This window comes from Strix aluco, chromosome 12 (genome assembly GCF_031877795.1).
Source record: "Strix aluco isolate bStrAlu1 chromosome 12, bStrAlu1.hap1, whole genome shotgun sequence".
NCBI classification, from domain to species: Eukaryota; Metazoa; Chordata; class Aves; order Strigiformes; family Strigidae; genus Strix; species Strix aluco.
Window position 1 is genome coordinate 13,532,023 of NC_133942.1, and position 20,333 is coordinate 13,552,355.

Below are 20,333 nucleotides of genomic sequence, written 5' to 3' on the forward strand. Positions count from 1 at the left end.
TATAATTTCTGTGACTGGATGAGTCGTCACACTGAATCCCTCCGCCAGAAAAGAGTCCCCCGGTTCGGGAGGCGACCGAGAGCGACAGAAGCGCCCGGAGAGAGAGGGGCTCGGCACCGCGCGTGGTGGCGCTGGCGAAGGGGCTCGGGCCGAGGCTGGGGCCAGGAGCCGAGGGGCCGGCGCGGCAGAAGGCGGTGGGCAGGGCGCGGAAGGACATCGCTCATAGTGAAGGGGCATGAACGCGTCCTTCCTTTTCCGGTCGGGGCTGCGGCGGGGACGGGCGGGAGCACGAGAGGCTCCGCCGCCGCCACCATGGTGAGGCGCGGCCGCGGGAGCGCGGGGCACCAGGGGGCCGGGGGCTGTCGGTGATCGGGAGTGGGTAGTTGTGTTTAGGCTGGTGGGAGCCAGGCTCGGCGGACAGAGCCGTGCCGCGGACAGCCCGAGGACTGGAGGCGTGGGACGGGCGGCTGGCCGCCATTTTGCGGCCGTCAGCGCTCGGCCTGCCGCGTGGAGCCCGTGTGGGGAGGCCAGGCCGGCAGGCCGGAGAGGGGCCGGGGCGGGCCGCAGAGGGGGTCGCGGCCGAGAGCTTGGCTTGGTTCGGCAGAAATCACCCTTCGCTCGGGCGGTGTGGGAGAGGGGGCCCGCATCACCTTCTGGCAGGGCTTTTTATTTTTCTCACGTGTTTCTCTAAAGTAAAACAAAGCCACACGGAAGCTTTTGAGCCCAGGTAGAGTCAAAAGAACGGTTTCTGTAAAACCCTTTCTAAAAAAAAAAAAAGATAATTCCGAAATGGGCTTTAAGAGGCCTTGGTCTGGAACCAGGTTGCAAATGCAAAACTTCTGTTACTAATACAATTCAGATTGTGTTCTGGATCCTTCATCCTCATCAAGGTTGTTGCTCGCTTGTGTTCGGGTCTCTGCACTGACTCCAGGGGTCAGTGCCTTGCGGTAACCAGCGTTAGATACACAGGTAGTACTTCCACTGCTATTAGCTGGTTGGTTTTGAGTTTTGCAGTATTTTTAATACTTATAAAATGAATTGTGGATGGGAAAGGGAAGGAAGATGCTTTGCTTGTGCTGTTGCCATGAGTTATTAATAATGTTAATGTTAAATTTTTTTTTTTTTTGCAAAGGGTGCTGTTCAGACTGGCAAGCTATTACTGGACATCTTCTCAGCTTTTTGAAAGGAAGCTGGTGCTTGTTAGCAGTTGAATTTCTCACCTCACAAATTTTGAGGCACCAGGGCTTGTTCAGAGGGCTCAGACTTTACAAAGAATTCACTTTGACACTGTTTGATTGCTTGTAGTTATTGTGAGTCTCTTGCATTTGAGAAGTTGGTTACAGGATTTCAGCTGTTAAACATAATCTAAATAACAAGCTTTTGGTTAATTGAATAAACACAGGTGGGTTTTGTATCAGGTTTTTTAATAGTCGATGAGAAGAAATTTAGAAGGTGGTACTAAAGAGCCCAGAGATTCAATTCTTAGATTAATTTTACCCAAATGACTTGGAAATCTAGCGAATTTCAAACCTCAGGTATAGTTTCCTGAATACGGATTGTGCTGTGGAGCATTGTTTTAGGTGAAAATGATTGCTGTGATGATGTAATTTGCGTCTTATCCAGTGTTCAGTGACAGTTGCCTGCTGTCAGTGTGCTGGCACTGATGAACTGAAGACCCCTTCATTCTGAGCAATATTTGATGAATTTGAATGCTGGCAATCTATTTTACTTGTGCTTAAGAGTTTTTCCTTTTTCAGGCTTGTGCTCGACCGTTAATATCCGTCTACTCCGAGAAGGGGGAAGCTTCAGGCAAAAATGTCACTTTGCCTGCTGTGTTCAAGGCTCCCATTCGCCCTGACGTCGTGAACTTCGTTCACACCAACCTGCGCAAGAACAACAGGCAGCCCTACGCTGTCAGCGAACTTGCAGGTACACAAAATGGACAAAATGGACAGAAATGCTTGGATTAGGCTTTGACTTCAGTGTAGGTGGGCTAAAATCAAAATAAATTTAGAATTGGAATGAGAGAAGCGCTCTTCAGTGGGATTCTGTATAGAAGGCAAGGCAACTGTTCTGGTTATTAATTAACAATTTGACTTTCAATTGTATGCAATACACCTTTTTTTATTATTCTGAAGAACAGCAAGGTGTGGTGTAAAAGTTTTGGAGTAGTTTGGGGTCTTATCTGAAATGCATCTTACTGAAAGTGTGGTGCCTAGGTCCTTGAGTGCAATCCATCTTTTTTGCAAGAAAAAGAGAAAATGTCTGAAAGCCTATCAGGCACAAAACTGGGATAAAAAATGCACTTTATATTCCCTGCTCCATGTTGACCACATGAGACTTACCTGAGCCATTTGCTAGGAAGAAACTTATGCAAATGGGCATTTCTTAGAGTTGCTTCAGAAGTTTGTAGGTGCAAATAGCTTCTGCTTCCCAAGAAATCTGTGCTAGGAACATGCATTTTAAAGTATATTTCTGATGGTGTTTCACATAAATTTTTAACCTGATAGGAAGAGCAGTGCCAAGTCAGACCTCCAAATTGAGGATCGAGCTTAGAAATGAGCATGTTCATGTACTCGATTCTCACCTAAGCAGATCTTTTAATATGGTAAGAGTTAATTAGGATTTGTTTTACTGAAATGATGAGATTCCACTTCGTTGGTCCGTGTTTCTGAAACACATGATAACAGTGGAAGTTCTGATTGGCGGACTTGAATTCAGCATATCTACGACCATGAGGAAATTGCAGTGTTGTCACTATCTGATTTTAAATCTTTCTGTTCCAGGTCATCAGACCAGTGCTGAATCTTGGGGTACTGGGAGAGCCGTCGCTCGTATTCCTCGAGTACGAGGCGGTGGAACTCACCGCTCTGGCCAGGGTGCCTTTGGAAATGTATCCTTTCACAGCTGCCGCTTGCATCGGGTGCACTGAACTCACCGAGTAGAAAGATTATTTTTAAGTATTTAAATGTGAAATGGAAACTTCTTGAGGTAATGGCTACTACAGGGTTCTGGACCACCAGGTTTGAGAAATTTGTGATGTGATTAGAAGCTCCTGTATGCGCATTCAGCCTTGCTTTAATGAACAGCAGCTATCGTGACTCTCATGACGTGTACCGTCTTGCTGTGATGTCGTAATTTGCGTCTTACTCTGTGCTCAGTGACAGTTGCCTGCTGTCAGCGTACTGGTACAGATGGCTGACGAACAGTTAACGCTGAGCAAGGATTAAAGAGTCACAACTAGAAAAAAGAAGCTTCAGAAAGGTTGTTCTTAACTGTAGATGCGTAGATGTGTCGTGGAGGCCGCATGTTTGCCCCAACCAAGACCTGGCGCCGCTGGCACCGTAGAGTGAACACAACACAGAAGCGTTACGCCATCTGTTCTGCCCTGGCAGCGTCGGCTCTCCCGGCGCTGGTCATGTCTAAAGGTGGGAATTGTGTCTCTGGAAACATTTGCCTGCGGCTTTACATTGCCTGAGCAGTGTCAGTTACTGTGTGATTTCTCAAAATCTTTCTCATGAATAACTAAATTCTCTTTTAAAGAGTTTAAGAGGCAGTCAGTTTTTCAGTGGGGGGGGGTATTTTTGTTACATACCACTCGTGAAGGTACTTCGCAGTTACACGGTGTTGGAAGTTGGAGATGCTGAGGTGCTTCTGTGTTCGTTGCTGACACAAATCTTCATGGAAACTGGTTGAATTTTGAATCGCATGGTGGTTCAGTTTGATTTCTGTTCTTGGAAACCAGAGATTTGCTTAACATTCCCTCAGGTACAGAAAATACTGTCTGAGGCAGACACGTAAGACTCCACTGGAACGTCACTCCTGTAGTGACTATGTCTGTGTATTAGATCGTGAATTTAATTTCCACTGTTTTTGATGTTGTATCACTTCTGAACACACGAGGCAATACACTGAGAAACGCATACAGCTAAGCTCAGTGAGTAACTTCGTCTTGTGAAATCCTCGCTAGGCCACCGCATTGAGGAGATCCCAGAACTTCCTCTGGTTGTTGAGGACAAAGTTGAGAGTTACAAGAAGACCAAGGAAGCTGTTCTCCTCCTTAAGAAGCTTAAAGCTTGGAACGACATCAAAAAGGTGAGTTGATGAGGTCTGTTCTCAAGCGCAAAACCCAGGTGATTCAACTCTACCATTGTTAACAGTGGGAATTCCAAGTAGTTCTGTTTTGATTTGATGCTGCTAGAAATCCCTCAGTGACAAAACTACAAGAAACTGTAAAAAAGAGTTTAGGCAAAGTAAACTTCTTATTACACTGCTTTACTCTGTATTTAGTTGTCTTCAATTTGGTATTGCTTAACATTTAATACGTCTTTTAAGAATGATGAACTTCTCACTGGTCCGTGTTTCAGATCAGCAGTGATGATTGTGAAGTTCTGACTAAAGCAGTTTTATTGTGTCTTACTAGTGGGATTTGGACTATTTTGAATACCCACAAGTCTCACTTTTCTATAGGTTTATGCCTCCCAGCGTATGCGGGCCGGAAAGGGTAAAATGAGGAATCGCCGTCGCATCCAGCGCAGGGGACCCTGCATCATCTACAACGAGGACAACGGTATCATTAGAGCTTTCCGGAATATTCCAGGTAACTTCAACCTGGGATGTGATTACGCTTTTGTTGGGAGACTGCCCGGAATGATGAGATTCCACTTCGTTGGTCCGTGTTTCTGAAACACATGATTTTGTGGAAGTTCTGACTTGGTGGAGTAGCTAATACATTCTTCCTAAGAATCTGTTTTGGTGATGTGGAAGATGGTTTATGACAAATGTTAGAGCTGTTGCCAACCCTAAACTGCATTTGGAGCAGTTAATGAGGCTGTTTATTGCTGAAAAAAAGCTGATAATTTTTAAAGATTCGATAGATTTTCATACATAGGTGTGTGGTATAGAAGCCAATAAGCCCGTGTCTGTGTACTTTCTCAGCTGTTTATTTCATAGTTGTGCATTCTTTGATTTTAATGACAAACGAAAGGGATGGCTTTGTCTGGTTTTCCACAGGAATTACTCTTCTGGATGTGAACAAGCTGAACCTGCTGCGACTTGCTCCTGGAGGCCACGTTGGGCGTTTCTGCATTTGGACAGAAAGCGCCTTCCGCAAGCTGGATGATCTGTACGGCACCTGGCGCAAAGCTGCTACGCTGAAGAGCGACTACAAGTGAGCACAGCCCACACCGGAGGGGCTGGGGAAACAGCCTGTGGGCCTCAGGCTCTTCCCTTTGGAGCAGGAAAATGAATATTAGCACTCTTCCCAAAATGCCTGATTTTCATTGAACTAGCTGTGTTTTTTATCATCTGACTTACACCGTGACCGTTTGTTTCGCAGCCTGCCGATGCACAAGATGACCAACACGGACATTGGGAGAATCATGAGAAGCCAGGAAATCCAGAAGGCGCTGCGTCCTCCCAAGTAATCACTTTTATCTAACGTCTGCGAAGTGCGGGCTACATTACCAAGCGGGAGGGAAATGTCTGTGCTGGGGTGTCGGATGGGGCCGGGATTCCTTCACCTCTTGGGTGTAACTACAAGGAATTGGGGTTCCCTGCGTTTCAGGGAAAATTCAGCAGCACTTCAATTGTGAAATGAGGTCATGCTATTCCTGTTCTTTTCAGGAAGAAGATTCGCCGTAGAGTCCTGAAGAAGAATCCTCTGAAGAATCTGAGAATCATGATCAAGTTGAACCCATATGCCAAAACGATGCGCCGCAACACCATCCTGCGCCACGCACAAAACGTGAGCGAGCAGGGGAGCTGCTGATGGTCAAAACTACTTTTAGTACTTCAGATTATACGCTGATGATCTTTTTGTCTTTTTCTTTTTTTTTAGCATAAACTTAAGGAAGAGAAGAAAGCCAAGGCCAAGGCCAAGCTCGCGGCCAAGGTCCCGGCTGAGCCCAGGGCAGAGACTGCAGCCAAGACAGCCAAGACGGCTGCGAAGGCCAAGGCTGAGGCGTGAGCCCTGCGCTGTGCTCCATCCCTCCAACTGCAGCAAGCTGTACCGCCGCTCTACAGCCAATAAATTGGGTTGGAACACAAATGCTGTCGTCTGTTTTCTGAGGCGGTTGTGCATTTTTAAGCGGGTTTTAAAAGGGCAACTCTTAAAGTAAAAAATAAGGGAGGGTCTTCGCAGCCTTTGAAAGCCGGTTGGAGCTGGGAATTTATCCTTTTCCGCGGTAAAAGGGCCGTGACGCAACGCGGCCGCGCGGTGGCAGCCGCCGCCCGGTGTCGTGCAAATAGCGGCGGCGTGACGTGGCGCGGGGGCGGGGCTGCGGGCGGTCCGCCGGCACTGCAGGGGGCGCTGGCGCTCCCGTCCCCTTCCCGGCGCTTCCCGCTGGCGGCGGGCGGCGCGCGCGGCGCAGGGAGGATGCTGAGCCGGCTGCAGGAGCTGCGCAAGGAGGAGGAGACGCTGCTGCGGGTGAAGGCGGCGCTGCACGACCAGCTCACCCGCCTCAGGGTCAGCCGCGGGCAGCGGGGCCGCCTCAGGGAGCGGGGCTCTCGGCGGGAGGCGGGTGCTGCCGGGACGGAGCAGCCGGAGGCAGCGGCAGGGCCGGGCCTCCTCTGCTCTTCTATTTTCCTGGTTTTTAACGCGTGTGACGCTCGGGAGTTGCGAAGGGGCGGCGGGCCGCCGCCTGGCCGCGGCTCTGGGGGCTCTGAGGGCTCGTTGGCAGCGGCCTCCGCGCCGGTAACCCCCGCCCTGTCCTCGGCAGCCGGCTCCCAAAATAAGCGCTAAGCTAAACGCTGCCTTTCGCTGGTGAGCACGCTGGGGACCTCTGTGTCCTGCTGTCTACTCAAACGGAAGAGCGGTGAAACAGGTTTTGAAAAGCTTTGCCGTTACTGCTGCTGATTAATTTTAACACTAAATAGTCTGAGAAGGAATGACCACATGGCTCCTGTGTTCCCTCGCTTGCAGGTGGAAGAGCTGGCGCTGCAGTCTATGATCAGGGCCAGAGAGCCGAGCGCGACGGCCTCGTCCTCCAGTGCGGCAGAGGAGATGCACAGAGTAAGGATGAGGGACTGGCCTCTCCCTGTGATGGGTGGGACAGGAGCTGTGTTGGTGTGAGTGGCTGGGGGTGTTCCTGGGGGTGGTTTTCATTTCCAGTTCTTGGTGTTGACCTTGTTCGTGCTGCTCGTGAAATGAAAAGCTCAGCTGTAACATCTGCCCGGCGTGTTGCTGGTTTATGTTTCAAGGGTTTCACCTTTCCCCATCCCTGAAAGCAGCGTGTTGCTTCCAGGGAGGATGGGAAATAAAAACCTGCTTTGTATTAGTGGACTTTCGGTTTGCTGTTTATTCAATGTGTCTAATCCTCTTGAGGATGCCAGGCTGGTTTACCCGACTGATCGTGGGGGTTGGAGGTACAGAGACCACCTGAACTTTTTACTAAATACGTGGTCAGCTGGAAGGAGGTGAAACTTCTGTGGAGAGCTGGTGCTCGGCACCACGCTGGGCTCTTGCAGCCAACAGTTCTGGCACTGAGATGTCTAAAAGAGGCTGTGACTGCACAGCGTTAGTGGCGATTTGGGCAGCATTCAGAATCGCAGCTGGTTTTAATAATAAATGTGATATAAACTCTTACTGTGACAGGCTCTTGGGCAGATGGACAATGAGGCTGCTATCAATCAAACTGAATTGCACCTAAGCCTTCAAGGTCGTGAAGAGGAGGAGGAGGAAGAAGAGGAGGAGGAAGAAGAGGAGGAATCCGATTCTTGAGAGAAAAAAGAGATGGTTTTCAATACAGACTCAGGAATTTCTTCATTCATATAAAATTCACCAACCAATTTTCATTTTGTCCTGTATATGGATATGAACTATATGACTCTTAAGGCTCTTGGGAGTCTGGGGAGGTTACGCTTGAACATGAGTGTCACAAGCTTGGCACATCTTGACTTAAGATGTTAAAAAAATGAAAATTTGCTGCACAAATATGTAGCATAATCCGTTCCATGTTTACAACCTAGTGTAGCTTACTACATCTTTATATGTGGACGGGAGAAGTCAGTAATCAAGTCAGACTAATTTAACATGCACTCTAAAAGCAATAATTCACCTCTTCTGATCTCCTGATGCTGAAAAATAAAACCAGGCTGTGGAGGCTGGTTGCTGAACCAATGATTATATTATAACCTCATTTGCTTACACTGAGAATTTATGACAGGTGGTGGGAAAAGATGAGTCCAGGACTGTCTGCAGGCTTTCAGCTGTGGGGTGCTGGGGGCCACACAGGTGACTTGTGCTCCCTGTGAGCGTGACAGTAGAATGCAGGTGTCTGTGCCCTGGGAGATGCAGGTGCTGCACTGTCGCCCAAATTCTGAGTGTGGTAACGAGGTGGCTGCTCCTTGTACCTCCTGGTGCTCGTCCTAAGTACTGTTGGTCTGACTAATGGCAAAGGGTTTTCTACTTCTTGTGTTTTCAGAGTTGCAGCCAGTCAGCCTTTTATTTGTCCACAAATTGTACGGTAACAATTGGTCCCTGTTACTTGTCAGAAGGAACTGATTTTTTTAAATTAGTGTTATTTTCTTTTTTTCTCACAGTAACTTTGTAAGTCATTGCAAGGTCACCTTCTTTCAAGCGATCTTTGAGGAGCAGTAGGAGGAGTTTAACAAGTTATAAAATGGTAAGCGATGCAAAGGCAAGTCTCCTCCACAGTTTCTGTGCTGGTACAGTAACAGGCTTGTGCTGCTCTTACCAACAGACAATATGTTCTTTCTCCTCATGGAGCGCAGACACCATGTGATGCAGCTGGTTATTTTATCAATTCTTAAAGACTTGTTTTAAAGCGCAGAAACCCAAACTCTGTTAAGCTGATGAAAAGCAAACAATAAAAGTAATATTTGAACTCAGCCACTTTGTCAACTGTCTTACTAGGAAAATAAGTCGGTTATAGCCAGGGTGGTTCAGCATCTAATGGTGCTGCTGCTGGCTCTGGTATCACTCAGACAAAATAGAATAAACACCCTTCTGAAGTTTGCTTTTAAGAGCAGGTGGGGAACGTGACAAAGTGTCCCATGTCCTGGCTGTGGTCAGAACATATGATGCAACCTGCCACTGGTTGAGATCATTTATTTAGCTTTTAATTTGGTTTACAGCAATAGAAACAATGTTGGAATGTAAATGTAGCTTCAGCCTGTACTAAAAGCTAACTGGCTTTTGAAAATGAAGGGCCTGAGAACATGAGTGCAGAAGGTTCAGCAAAGCTTTCACCAAGACTGACTGATTATAAAACCCCAAAAAGTCAGAGCCAAAAATGTTACAGCTTGGAGCATCAAGTAATTCTTTGACAGTATGTGTGTGAGGAGCTGGTCTGTAAGAAGCACAGTAGCCAGCCTCTCCTTCCTTCACGTTTCATCTCCAAAGGGTAATTTCAACTGTTGAAAAATGTTATTTGTCCCCAGCAGGGTCCAGAGGAGTTTTTGTGGATATAAATCCTGCTGCCTTTTGTGAATGAGGCCCTTGCTTGGTTTTGGGTTAAAATAGACCAGTTCTATTGCATGTTGCAATAAAAGACTTTTCCTGGTGTCCTGCTACATACAACTGTGCTCGCAGTGGTCAAATGATTGCTGTCTGTGGAGCAAACAAAATGGGAGTTAAATTTCTAAAAACTTGCCGTTCACATGCTGTGCGTTTCTTTTACCAGATACTAAAAGGTACTATTGTAGTTTTTCTGTGTTTAGTGTCTATAATTCACACATAAAGCTCAGGACAGGTTTCAAACGCTACATGGCCTTGTCCCTACTACCACCAGTCGCAGCCAGGTGAGGCCGAGCTGAAGGCCTGGACATGTCTGTGAGTCACTTCCGCCTGTTGGGGGGCTGAGGGCTGTTCTATCCCCCTCTGACACTCGATGCTGGCAGCTGAGGGGAAGTTCATGTCTAGAATTGTTTGGATTCCTTTTAGGAAAGAACTTCAGCCATTTCCTTGTCTGAAACACCCTTTCAAGGAGCTGAATGTTTACAGTGCTGCTCAGCATGGCTCTAAGAGAGCAATACTGCGCTGAGGACATGTAGCTGTACCCCCCCCCTCCCTGTTCTGCTGTACAGTAACAAGCTTGCACAGTAGCTGGCAGAAGCTGAACTTCTGAAGAAAAATAACCTGAGGAAGTGAGTTAAGGACAGAGGGAGGGAAGCAGGTCTGCCCTTGGAGAGGGGAAAAGGTGATGCCCTTCCTGCACTCTGTGCCACACTGCAGGTTTGCCCAAGGAAGCGCCTGTCACCCCCCACCCAGGGGTTCCAGGACTGACCGAGCATCAGGCACAGCACAAGTTGTGTGAGCGCTACACCCACAAAAAGCCCTGCACTCTGCCTTCCCTGAGGTGGGCCACAGAAACCCCCTATACAGCCTGAACCAACTCCAGCTTGTTTCACACATTGTCATTTTACACCTGCAATCCTGTACCTCTTGGAACTCAGGATGCTGCAGGGTTGTGGAAAAATATATATAAAAAGGGTGTGTAATGCAGCAATGACTTCAGATTAAGGCTTTGGTTAAGTTTTTGAGTTTTTAAAAAAAGCTTCAGGAAGTTACTTGATAATATATTTATTAAGAGAATCCATTGCTAAACATCTGAGAATAAAACAATAGAGGATCTTCATACACTTTAGACACTAAACACAGTTGTCATGAATCTTTAGGTCAAAAGAAAGCAAATTGCTTGGATCTTTGTCTTGATTCTGTAGGACACTTTGAAGAGCTAACTTTTAAAAATCAATTAGAAAGACATACGTCACTAAATCCAAGTATGATGATATGTTTTAAAAATAAATATAGAAATATGAACAAGTCTACAATTAGAATATTGCCCTGTACATTCCAAGAAATGCAGAGCTCTTGCCTTCTTTACCTGGAAAGAGAGATCTCTAATCAACAGCAAAATCAGAACCATTAGGCCTAACTTTCAGATACAGTTTGGCAGCAGCAAAAGCATGCTCAACAGATACAGTTTTGGAGCATCCCTAACCCTTTCTGCGTGGGAGATTAGGTAAGCATGATTGAAGTACCAACGATTTACAAAGAATCTTGATAAAGTTCAAACAAGCTGGGGGTAAACACCCCCAGTGATATTTTCATTAAGAAAGAATATCCATAATCACTTAAAATCAGCAAGCACTGTAACTTAAACATCTTACATTTTGGTCAGTGAACGAATGTAATCCAATACAATACCAATTAGTTTATGACAAAATTTAAAACCATTTGGCACATGCTATAAAGACATTCTTCCTTAAGAGGTGAAATACATGTTTGAACAGGTACAAGCTGAGGAAATAGGACCAAAATAGCATTGCTGTTAACAGATGTACAGTACAGGATTTGCTCTTCCACCTTCAGACTCCAGCAGCATGCGTGGGTGTACTCGGTTGGTTAAGGCCTATGGTTGAACAAAGCCACCCCGCAAAATCCACCTCCTCCGCTTCAGATCTCTTAATGAAAGCATGAATCTGAGCAGAGGAGAAGAATATTATTATTCAAGCACTCAATCTGTTAAATAGTAATTTCAAATAACATGAAATACAGTAAATCCAGTTCACTTGCAGTATTCAAGCTAGCCGTAAAATTTGGCAAACCCCAGGAAGTGACCAGGAGAGCTTTTCTGCAGGATTATGGAAATAACCAGCATATGAAATGTCCACCCTGCGATGTAATCCAGAGGAATACTGCCTCCACAGTGCCTGTTGCAGAGCACTTACACCACAGTATGCGATAAGGATGTGACTCAGCCACTTGAGATGATACTCTGGAAAATGTCTGCCTGCGCACAGAAAGGGGTTTTGTAATAGAAAGAGCCTGATTGCATTTTGCACCCTTATTGTCCAGCAGGATCAGGGCAGGGAAAACTTGATTTTCTGCAGCAGAACTTAAGTCCTAGCATTACACTTAAGGCCATGAAAAGATCCACTGAAACTGGTAAGATCATTTCATGCAGAAAAAAATGCAAGATTTGTTTGTGTCTGGTAGTTCTACAGATTTTGCAAGACAAAGCTGACAAAGAAAAATAGAGGCAAATGTTGTGTTTCACAACAGATGATAAAAATGTATTTAAGTGATATATGTATTAACTGTAAGGTATGTGGAATTTTGTCCTCTCATCCTCCCAAAAGTAATGATCTGTATACTCTATTATTGACTAACAAACCCAAGAAAGAGAAAATTCTTTTGACGTTAAATTTAATTAGGTCATATGCTCAGTGTAATTATCAAATGGCAGACTCTGACAACCACCAGTTTTGGTCTCCTTGACAGTCCCTGTTCTAGGAGTGTGTGAAGCCTGCAGCCCCTTGATCTCGGGATCAGAAAAGCAGGCCCTCCTCCAACTGTCTGAGCTGTTTTCCTCAAGGGCCACAAACTACACTCCAGGCCATATGCTCTGATCCTCATCTCGGGTCAGCTGAGGAATCCAACCTGCATGGAGGAGTGCTCCTAGTTCAAGTTAAGAACTTTCACTTACCATCAGCTGCTTCAAATCAGCTCTCTCAGCAGGATTTTTAATTAAACTAGGAAAACAGAAAGTGTTACACAAGTTACACACTATTATCTTTTAAAACGAAGATCAAGTTATATCATGTTGGTGTACTGCTTTGGTCTGAAGAAGCCACCACTCTAGACAAAAGCATTAGGGAATGTAGTGCCTCTCAAACACAGATCAAGGTCTGTAAGCAATTCCCTTCTGTAGGTGTCACAGGTACAGTTTTAGGTATGAAATCCTGAGCTGTCTGATACTGTTCAGTGGGGGCAGGAGTGAATGTCTATAACCAGGCTGGAGAGATCAAGTTCCCATTTAAACAAAAACTCAACAATATGAACTGCTTTATCCCTCAAGTTTCTTTTACCCAAGTCTTTTCAAGCTCAGTATCAAGTACAGCTATTGCATTACTGTTCTTCCTTTTGGAAACAGTAGATACATATATGTAGCTTTTAATAAGCTTTCTGAACTGTGATGAACTGCCTCCCTTAGCACTGAATATATTGGTTCAGTGCTGGTATCACTGAAGCACAATTGGAAAAGTAAATAAACAGGAGAATGACTACTGTGATAAAAGATATTAGTTCAGTGAAGCACCGGGAAAGAAAAAAACATCTGGAGCCTCCAAGACTTCTGCATCATATGGAACAGTCACTGCGGAATGCTGTGAGGGCTGCCCTTAAAAGTAAAGATCCTCCTTTAGAAGTGTGCTGCGTGCTGTCCATGAGTACTGTGGTGTCTTCAGTGCTGAGAAAGTACTGATCTAAGTTGCACACAGAAGCAGAAATCGTTCCCCTTTCCCATCTCTCAGCTTTGGGGTTCTCTTTGGACACATATGCTGTCAAGCTGGTGCCCGTAAAATGAGCTTTAGGCACATTAACAGTTAGAGAAAGAGGATTCTGCTAATTGAAATTACATTTGCCATGGCCTACAAGTAGGGACTCTGATTGTCAAGTTACTGACACAGTAAGACAGCAGGGCTCATCTCAGATGTGCCCCTTTGCAGCTTAGCCATAGCAAAAATACTCACCATTTGTTAACAAAATCTTGAAATTCAGAACCAAAAACACCATTGGGCAGTTTTGGAGGTGGCTAAATAAATAAATAAATAAAAATCAGCAGTCATTCAGCGTAACTAATGCATGACAATGCACAACCCACCCAGAGATCTACCAGTTTTATGTCCTGTATCTGGGTAAAGCTGTAAAGCCCTAGCACTACCCAGGCCTTTTTTCAAAGCTCAGCTCTGAACTAAATGTCAGACAGCCTTCAGGTTCCATGCACGTGAATAAAGGATGTGCTGTCATATGATTTATAAGAGTAGACACTGAGTTTATCACCAACTCATTTTGGTTCTTACTCTCACAGCTGCTGGATTTTAGGAATTTCAGTAATAAATCAGACAAGAGACAGTTTCTATGGTGTGGGATGGTTTTTGTGGTTTTGGTTGGGTTCTTTTTTTTCCCCCCTATACACACACCTGAATGTGGTTAACACAGCCTTGAGCTGTCATTAAAGAAGGCTCAGAGCAGCTGGCAGTAATTAGCACAGTGTTATTCTCCCTCACTACTAATCTCTCCACTTTGGGGAAGGAAAGATGCCCTGCACATCATTAGTTCCACAATCCTTTTGATCTAAATATTCTGTCCCAGGAAATGAGTTTGTTCAGGTTCTGAATTCAAAAAGAATTCTAGTAAAGAAAGATGAGGTACTATATACACCTGCATATTATTGTCTTGTTCTCCATGACATTTGGTGCAAGATCAGAGTTAAGTTTTGATTCTTACACCATGGGTCCTTCAAGCACTTACACTTGGGATACTGGGACATAGAGAGCTGAGACATGGCCTGCATTCAGTTACTCACTGGTGCACAGACTTTGCTGGATGTAGCAGCTCATGCTGGAGACTGCTTGTGCTAGAGCAGAGGTGGCAGAAGATAATCTTCCCAAATGCTCAACCACTGCAGCTTTTCAGCTTAAACTAACCTTTTTTGTAATTCATTCACCTAGAACAATTCTGTTATCCAGCTGTTACAAATGATAGCTAACATGAGCATGCGCCTTTTTTTTTTTTTTTTGGAAGGACAGAAGCAGCAGAGTCACATGAGTTTCACTATCACTTGTGAAAATACTGGAAACAGACAATCAATTCTAAAATACCAATCTCTATTAACGAGCCTTGCAGCTTAGCTATTTGAAAGATACGATAAGTTCGTAAGACTAAACCAAATTGAATTTAAAAAACAGTTTTGTATATGCTTGATCATACTATTTGCTAATAATTGTCCTAACAGGTTGCATGATCCAGGCTGGAAAACGCTACTTAAATGGAGCAGAGAAATGAACTAAAATTTTCCTGAGAATAATTTAAAATCAAGCCAACACATATAACAAGAATGTGTTTCTCATACTGCAACAATAAAAGATCAGAAGACCTGGCTTATCCTAACGCTAACCCCATCCCCCCTCAAATTCTGGAATACTGAAAAAAATTTACAATTGTATTAGTACAAGTGCAAAGAGTTGATTACCTCATTGACGATGTAATCAAGAAGTTCAAAGATTGCCATTGGAGGTCTGCTGTCTGGTCCATAGGCTAAGAAGAAATTGTAGAAGTTTAAAAATTACAGTGCTACTCTTCCTCCGTGGTAAGGGTGTTTGAAGAAGCTAAGTCATACGTTTTATTCTTACACGGTATCCAGTAGATTTACAGGAAATAAAAGTGGAGCAGCAGGGTAATGCTTTCATGCAAGGAAACATTGTTTTCAGGTCTGATCCAAACCATTCACTTCACTGGGAACTGTCCTACTGTACTTAGTCAGCACTGCATCTTAGAGATAACAACACACTGGGATCTTAATGGTGCTCATGAACAGCTCAGTCATTAACAAAAGGGTCTCTGGCCCTTGATTCTCAGATACCTCCTCACAGCAAGACTGAGCCAGGTGCCCAATACAATCCCGATTTTTTTCACGCCACACTATGCAGGCCAATAGCAGGTAAAGAAGAGCTTTAAGCTGCCAGAGAAGGGTATTAGAAAATAATTTAAGAGATTGTTGTAACTTACAGCTCACTGGTCGTCCAGGTGTTCTTTGCCTGGGCGAGGTCTCTGTGACTGGAGAATCTCCCTCCACCGGGCAGCCAAACATTAATTCAAGTTCCTTTGAGTCAGGAGGAGGAATCGGGTATCTGCCAATAGCCATTTCTACCAGCGACAACCCCATACTCCAGATATCTGATTGCACTGAATAATGAGTTCCCTGTAGTCTTTCCGGCTACAAAAAAAAAAAAAAAAAGGAAGGAGAGACAGTATTGTAACAAGAAAGAAAAAAAACTGCATTTTGCAATAGCCTGGATAAAATGAAGGATGAAACCCCAACTTATTAGTATGACATGTTCCAGTGAGTGATTTATTGATCTTTCTCTTTAAATATCTTATCTGGAGTTCCACAAACATTGCATACCACCACTGCAAATAACTTAAAATGATGCTATTATACTGCTGTTTATTTTTTTAAGCAAAATATCTAAATGTTGCAACTATTAATGATGGTGGGATAATTAAAGAGCAAGAAGGCAAAACTAGTATGGGCAACTAAAGATTCACCTGGTTTTCCCGAGAAGCTGTTCTTGGTTTTCTGCTTTGGGAAGAAGAGGGAAGGTAATTTTATTGATTCTATATGGGTCCAAAAGTGACCTGGTGCTCTAGCAATAATCTTGTGGTTTGTGACACTTCTCAGCTGATACAATTCTGACAGGTCCCTACATCAGAAATGCATTTATGCAAGGACTATTATATACATGCATACTGCAGTTTTAGATCCATATTCAAATAATTTCTAAATAAATTGTTGAGCTCTATAATCCATTGAAATGATAACAAAACATAACATACAAATTGAATGATAAAGTATTATGCAGGTTACAGACTTTTCCTGGCAGTATAATGACTGAAAAATATATACAAGGTAGGAAGACAGACACATGTTCTGCCAGTTTAACCACTCACACATATGGCCTGACAAACAAAAACACAATAGGCTTAAATTTTTCCTCAGGAAAAAACAAACTGGAAAGGTATAAACACAAAATCTGGGTAGATTATATATATATGCACATGCTAATGTAAGTATTACAAAAACGTTTGCAGGTGAGACAGACTCAGCTAAAAATATATTTTGTATTGTCTTTAGGAGACTCAAACACTGGGAAGATATTTAGGTACAGAACTTTTTGATCAGTTGAATCATGATTGAAACCGTATCTGGATATTCCAGTCACATGGCTCCAAAGATCCCCAGTTTTGATCAGTGTATCCATCTTCTGTTTCTGCCTAAAGAACTAAAACATAAGATCAGTCCTTAACTAACTCCTTTTGCTTAGTTTTTGCACTTGCTTTATCAACTATGCTGAGTGCTGCATGTGGTTTCTACAATTTTAATACATCCATCTACATCACCCTTGGATCTATATTTACTAAGATTTCTTAAAGAAAACATTCACTCAGCTTTTCTGTTCTCTTCTTAAAGTCAAGCTCATATTTTACCAGAATGGTGCAGATTCTTGCCTGACTGTATGCATATTTTGGAAAAATATGTATGTAATTTGAAACTTATAGAATGTAAGAATGCAGTACTACTGTAAGTCTCCTCCCTCTGTGATAATGGGTGATAGTTTTGTAACATTAGTGTTGTAACATTTACTGAGATTATATTTCAGTTTTCTCCAGTGTCCCACCTCAGCTAATTCCAAAGCCATCTGGATAAACTACACAATTGCTGGACAATGGATAAAGATGCCTAAAAACAAAGATACACAAAAGATTTTCATAAAATCTAAGTGCACAGGAGTGAGTGGATGAGAAAGAGCAGGAAACAACACACACAGTACTAGTTATACAAAACTAATTAACTTGAACATGTTTTCTAGACTTTAAACATTGTTGATTGTACACACCTTCATATGGTAGCACAGGATGTTGTTTGGCACGTAACAATTCTATAGCTGTTATTTGATAAAGTATGCTAAGGGAGATACTGCAAGAAAAGGTACTTCAGACACTATTAAAGAGAATAAATAAAATCACCATCATGGCTTGGTCTGTGAAATATGAAGATAAAGAGCAAAGCTAAATCTCAGTCTGCAATAAATTGAAGAAAACTGAAGGTAGACAGTACTTTGCTCTCATTCCTTCTATTAGAAGAAAAAGGGAAAGCCAGTAGTATGTGAAGGGCCCACAAGAAATGGAGCTGTGAATTTTTTTTGCTAATTAGCAACAGCCCCTAGATGTATGTGAGAACATAAGCCACAGTTTTATTTCAAGCACGTTACCTATATTAAATGACAAAAAAGAGAATACTCTCTTTGATGTTGAAATGCAGGTCCCATGCTGAGCAGAATCAGCATTATTATGCTTTTTTCCTTCAAGTTTAAGCCCACACAGTTTCGATCCTACAGCACAATCTTGGAACACTCTGATTGTATGAGTTAATTGGTTGTATGCTGAACAAGGTGAGTACATAAGAGACCTGTTATTTCCATTAACTGTGACTTTCACATAATGCAAAGAGTTCATCTGAAGAGCAAGTTGCAAAGTACTCCTCATATACAGGAATACAGAACACCCTGTAAATAGTCTCAGATTAGTTGCCGTGGCCTTGCCCACACTAGCCACTCCCATGCTTTCTCGTGTTGCTGCAGCCGTGTTGGGTTCCCAGAACAGTCACAACAGGATCACTAGTGAGGCAGCAGTTTTCCTACCTAAGTGACCGCAGCAAAACACTAGAGTGGAAAGAGAACCACACTTCATCAGGAAAGCAGACTATGAATACTGGGCTTTTTTGGAGACATGTATACAAAACTCAAGTGCATTAACCGATTGGATTCTGCAGCGTAGACACAACTGCATCTCTTTCATAGTGTTATAAAATATTCCAAGTTGCTTGCTTTTCTTGCAACAGTTCTTTCCCCACACACACAATCTGATACTAGAATATTCCTGGAATGCAGGAAGCACTGAACTGTGAACAGCAGTAGTAACAGCAATAGCTGGTTTCTTGTTTGATTACTGGGATTGTGATAACTCTACCATAACGTACAGTAAACTCAAAGCTATAAAATCCGTACTTACAGACATGTAGGAGCGTGTGCCAACAAACGAGTTTGCCATAGAATCTATCAGTTGTCCACTGACACCAAAATCACAAAGCTTGATTTCACCTCTAGAGTTTACCAAAATGTTAGATGGTTTAACATCTGGAAAAAAATGAATGGATGATTTATAAATATAATAGATAAAATGGGAAATTTGACAGTGAAAGTAACATGAAAGGTGAGAATTACCATGTGTCTCCCTTTACTTCCCTTCTAACTATGACACAATTCTATCCCTTCTCTGGGAGTGCTCAGAGAAGAGATTTGGTTCCCTACCCAGGCTCATTTCACAGGCTCTCTATTTAAATACAGATAACCAAAATTTTTTAAATTACAATGCAAAGAGGCTGTTAGTTTCAAGTTTTGATTTCACCTGGTTTCTTGCCTTTCAAATATTAAGTTTGGGCATCTACATCTTCCTTGCAATGATCAAACATTTGAAATAAATCTGAAAGCGTATGTCAGCATAAATCCTCTTTAATGATGTTCTTTTGCCTAGAAATAATCAGTATTTATCTTACAAAGGTCAATGAACCATGGCAGCCACACTATCATCCCTAACTTTAGCCTTCATATGTACATAAGCATAAATCACCCTACAGCAAAACAGTTCTTGGAGCGTGTGCTTGCTGTGTTGGGTTTTCATTGGACTTTTTTGGGGGGGTGGTCTTGTTTTTGTTTGGTTGTTGTTGTTTCTGTTGGGTTTTTTTAAAGCCTATTGTATTATTGAAATTCTGCTTTTCAAATACTTTGAGACTGTTTACCTGTGGTAGCACCCCCTCATAATTTTGAATTCATCACTTTTTTCTAAATGGAAATTTAATAAGGGTCACTGGTAGCTAAGCAACTAATAACAGCTATTTATGAATGCAAAGGTACAGAGAACAATTGTTCTGTATTTCTTTTACAGCTGTAAGAAGGTTTTTTTATTATATCTTGCTGCTTAGCTGGTCATTACCAATGCCTTATCGAGATAAGTAATCAACAGCTCATTTGTAAAGTAATGCTACAGAAAAAAGGGTACTATAAATTGCTTTTGAAGAAAGAGATCAGCTCAATGTATCAGAACTTCACTTTAGACTCTGCTGTTCAAAAGCAGATCCAGAAGTCTATAGTCTGTAGCACATTTGCATTTGCTTTTCACTTTTAAACACAAATGTATTCCAGGTAGCTTTCATTTCAGTGACTCGGGAGCTGATCTTAGTTTGTGACATCAACAGGATGTCACTAGAAAGATGATACTAATGTGACTCCTCATCACTGGAAAAACATCTCCATGCAGAAGGTTATGCCTCACTGAACAAGACCCATGGAGATTGCAAATGAAGACAAAACTTCATCTTAGCTGTTTCTCCCCCCAGTCTCCTTTTAAAGAGCAAAACGAAACTTCAATAAAGTTACATGCTTTTGGAAATTGTGGCTACATTTTCTGGGTCCTTACATCGCCTCTCTAGGTAACTGAAGCTGTCCAGGGACACTGAAAACAGTGTTTTGTGATGATCTGCGTACACACAAGTTCTCCCAGGTTCAACTACAGGACAGCGAGCCTACAGCTTGTCCACTTTGCTGGGAGCGAGCATCAGCCCGTAGAAAACCCACACAGTGACCCAACACAAACTACTCCCTGGTCTTAGCATAGAGGAAGTTGTGCCTGTGTATGTCTTTCTTCTACCACAAAGAAAATCATAGCTGCTTTTTCCAGGTACAGTCCT

The 20,333-nt window shown here is 43.2% G+C and overlaps 4 protein-coding genes and 5 non-coding genes across 9 annotated transcripts in view; 8 read left to right on the forward strand and 1 right to left on the reverse strand.

The window, feature by feature from the left end:
* The window catches only part of TIPIN (TIMELESS interacting protein), a 311,840-nt gene that overhangs the window by 244,782 nt on the left and 46,725 nt on the right, over positions 1-20,333 (forward strand). The gene's annotated exons all lie outside the window — the stretch shown is intronic.
* Positions 4-6,049, forward strand: RPL4 (ribosomal protein L4). The gene is made up of 10 exons (XM_074838012.1): positions 4-315; positions 1,758-1,929; positions 2,787-2,893; positions 3,290-3,428; positions 3,971-4,095; positions 4,471-4,600; positions 5,014-5,170; positions 5,339-5,422; positions 5,626-5,746; positions 5,840-6,049. The coding sequence occupies exons 1-10, from the start codon at positions 19-21 to the stop codon at positions 5,966-5,968; spliced, it is 1,461 nt and encodes a 486-aa protein (XP_074694113.1). The 5' UTR covers positions 4-18; the 3' UTR covers positions 5,969-6,049.
* Positions 1,592-1,692, forward strand: LOC141929023 (small nucleolar RNA SNORD16). Its single transcript, XR_012624942.1, has one exon. It is a non-coding gene; the product is annotated as a small nucleolar RNA SNORD16 (small nucleolar RNA).
* On the forward strand, positions 2,635-2,706 carry LOC141929027 (small nucleolar RNA SNORD18). The gene has a single exon (XR_012624946.1). It is a non-coding gene; the product is annotated as a small nucleolar RNA SNORD18 (small nucleolar RNA).
* LOC141929022 (small nucleolar RNA SNORD16) lies at positions 3,123-3,222 on the forward strand. The gene has a single exon (XR_012624941.1). It is a non-coding gene; the product is annotated as a small nucleolar RNA SNORD16 (small nucleolar RNA).
* On the forward strand, positions 4,332-4,399 carry LOC141929029 (small nucleolar RNA SNORD18). The gene has a single exon (XR_012624948.1). It is a non-coding gene; the product is annotated as a small nucleolar RNA SNORD18 (small nucleolar RNA).
* Positions 4,646-4,716, forward strand: LOC141929028 (small nucleolar RNA SNORD18). Its single transcript, XR_012624947.1, has one exon. It is a non-coding gene; the product is annotated as a small nucleolar RNA SNORD18 (small nucleolar RNA).
* On the forward strand, positions 6,319-8,850 carry SNAPC5 (small nuclear RNA activating complex polypeptide 5). The gene is made up of 3 exons (XM_074838016.1): positions 6,319-6,466; positions 6,923-7,012; positions 7,595-8,850. Exons 1-3 carry the CDS (start codon positions 6,377-6,379, stop codon positions 7,718-7,720), a joined length of 306 nt encoding a protein of 101 aa, XP_074694117.1. The 5' UTR covers positions 6,319-6,376; the 3' UTR covers positions 7,721-8,850.
* Positions 10,528-20,333, reverse strand: part of MAP2K1 (mitogen-activated protein kinase kinase 1) — a 41,185-nt gene continuing 31,379 nt past the window's right edge. The window contains exons 6-11 of the mRNA XM_074837236.1: positions 18,599-18,723; positions 15,536-15,743; positions 15,000-15,064; positions 13,498-13,559; positions 12,453-12,498; positions 10,528-11,445 (exon numbers count right to left, since the gene is read on the reverse strand). Of these exons, the coding sequence (XP_074693337.1) occupies positions 11,332-11,445; positions 12,453-12,498; positions 13,498-13,559; positions 15,000-15,064; positions 15,536-15,743; positions 18,599-18,723 (620 nt within the window). The 3' untranslated portion in view covers positions 10,528-11,331. The remainder of the gene's footprint in view (positions 11,446-12,452; positions 12,499-13,497; positions 13,560-14,999; positions 15,065-15,535; positions 15,744-18,598; positions 18,724-20,333) is intronic.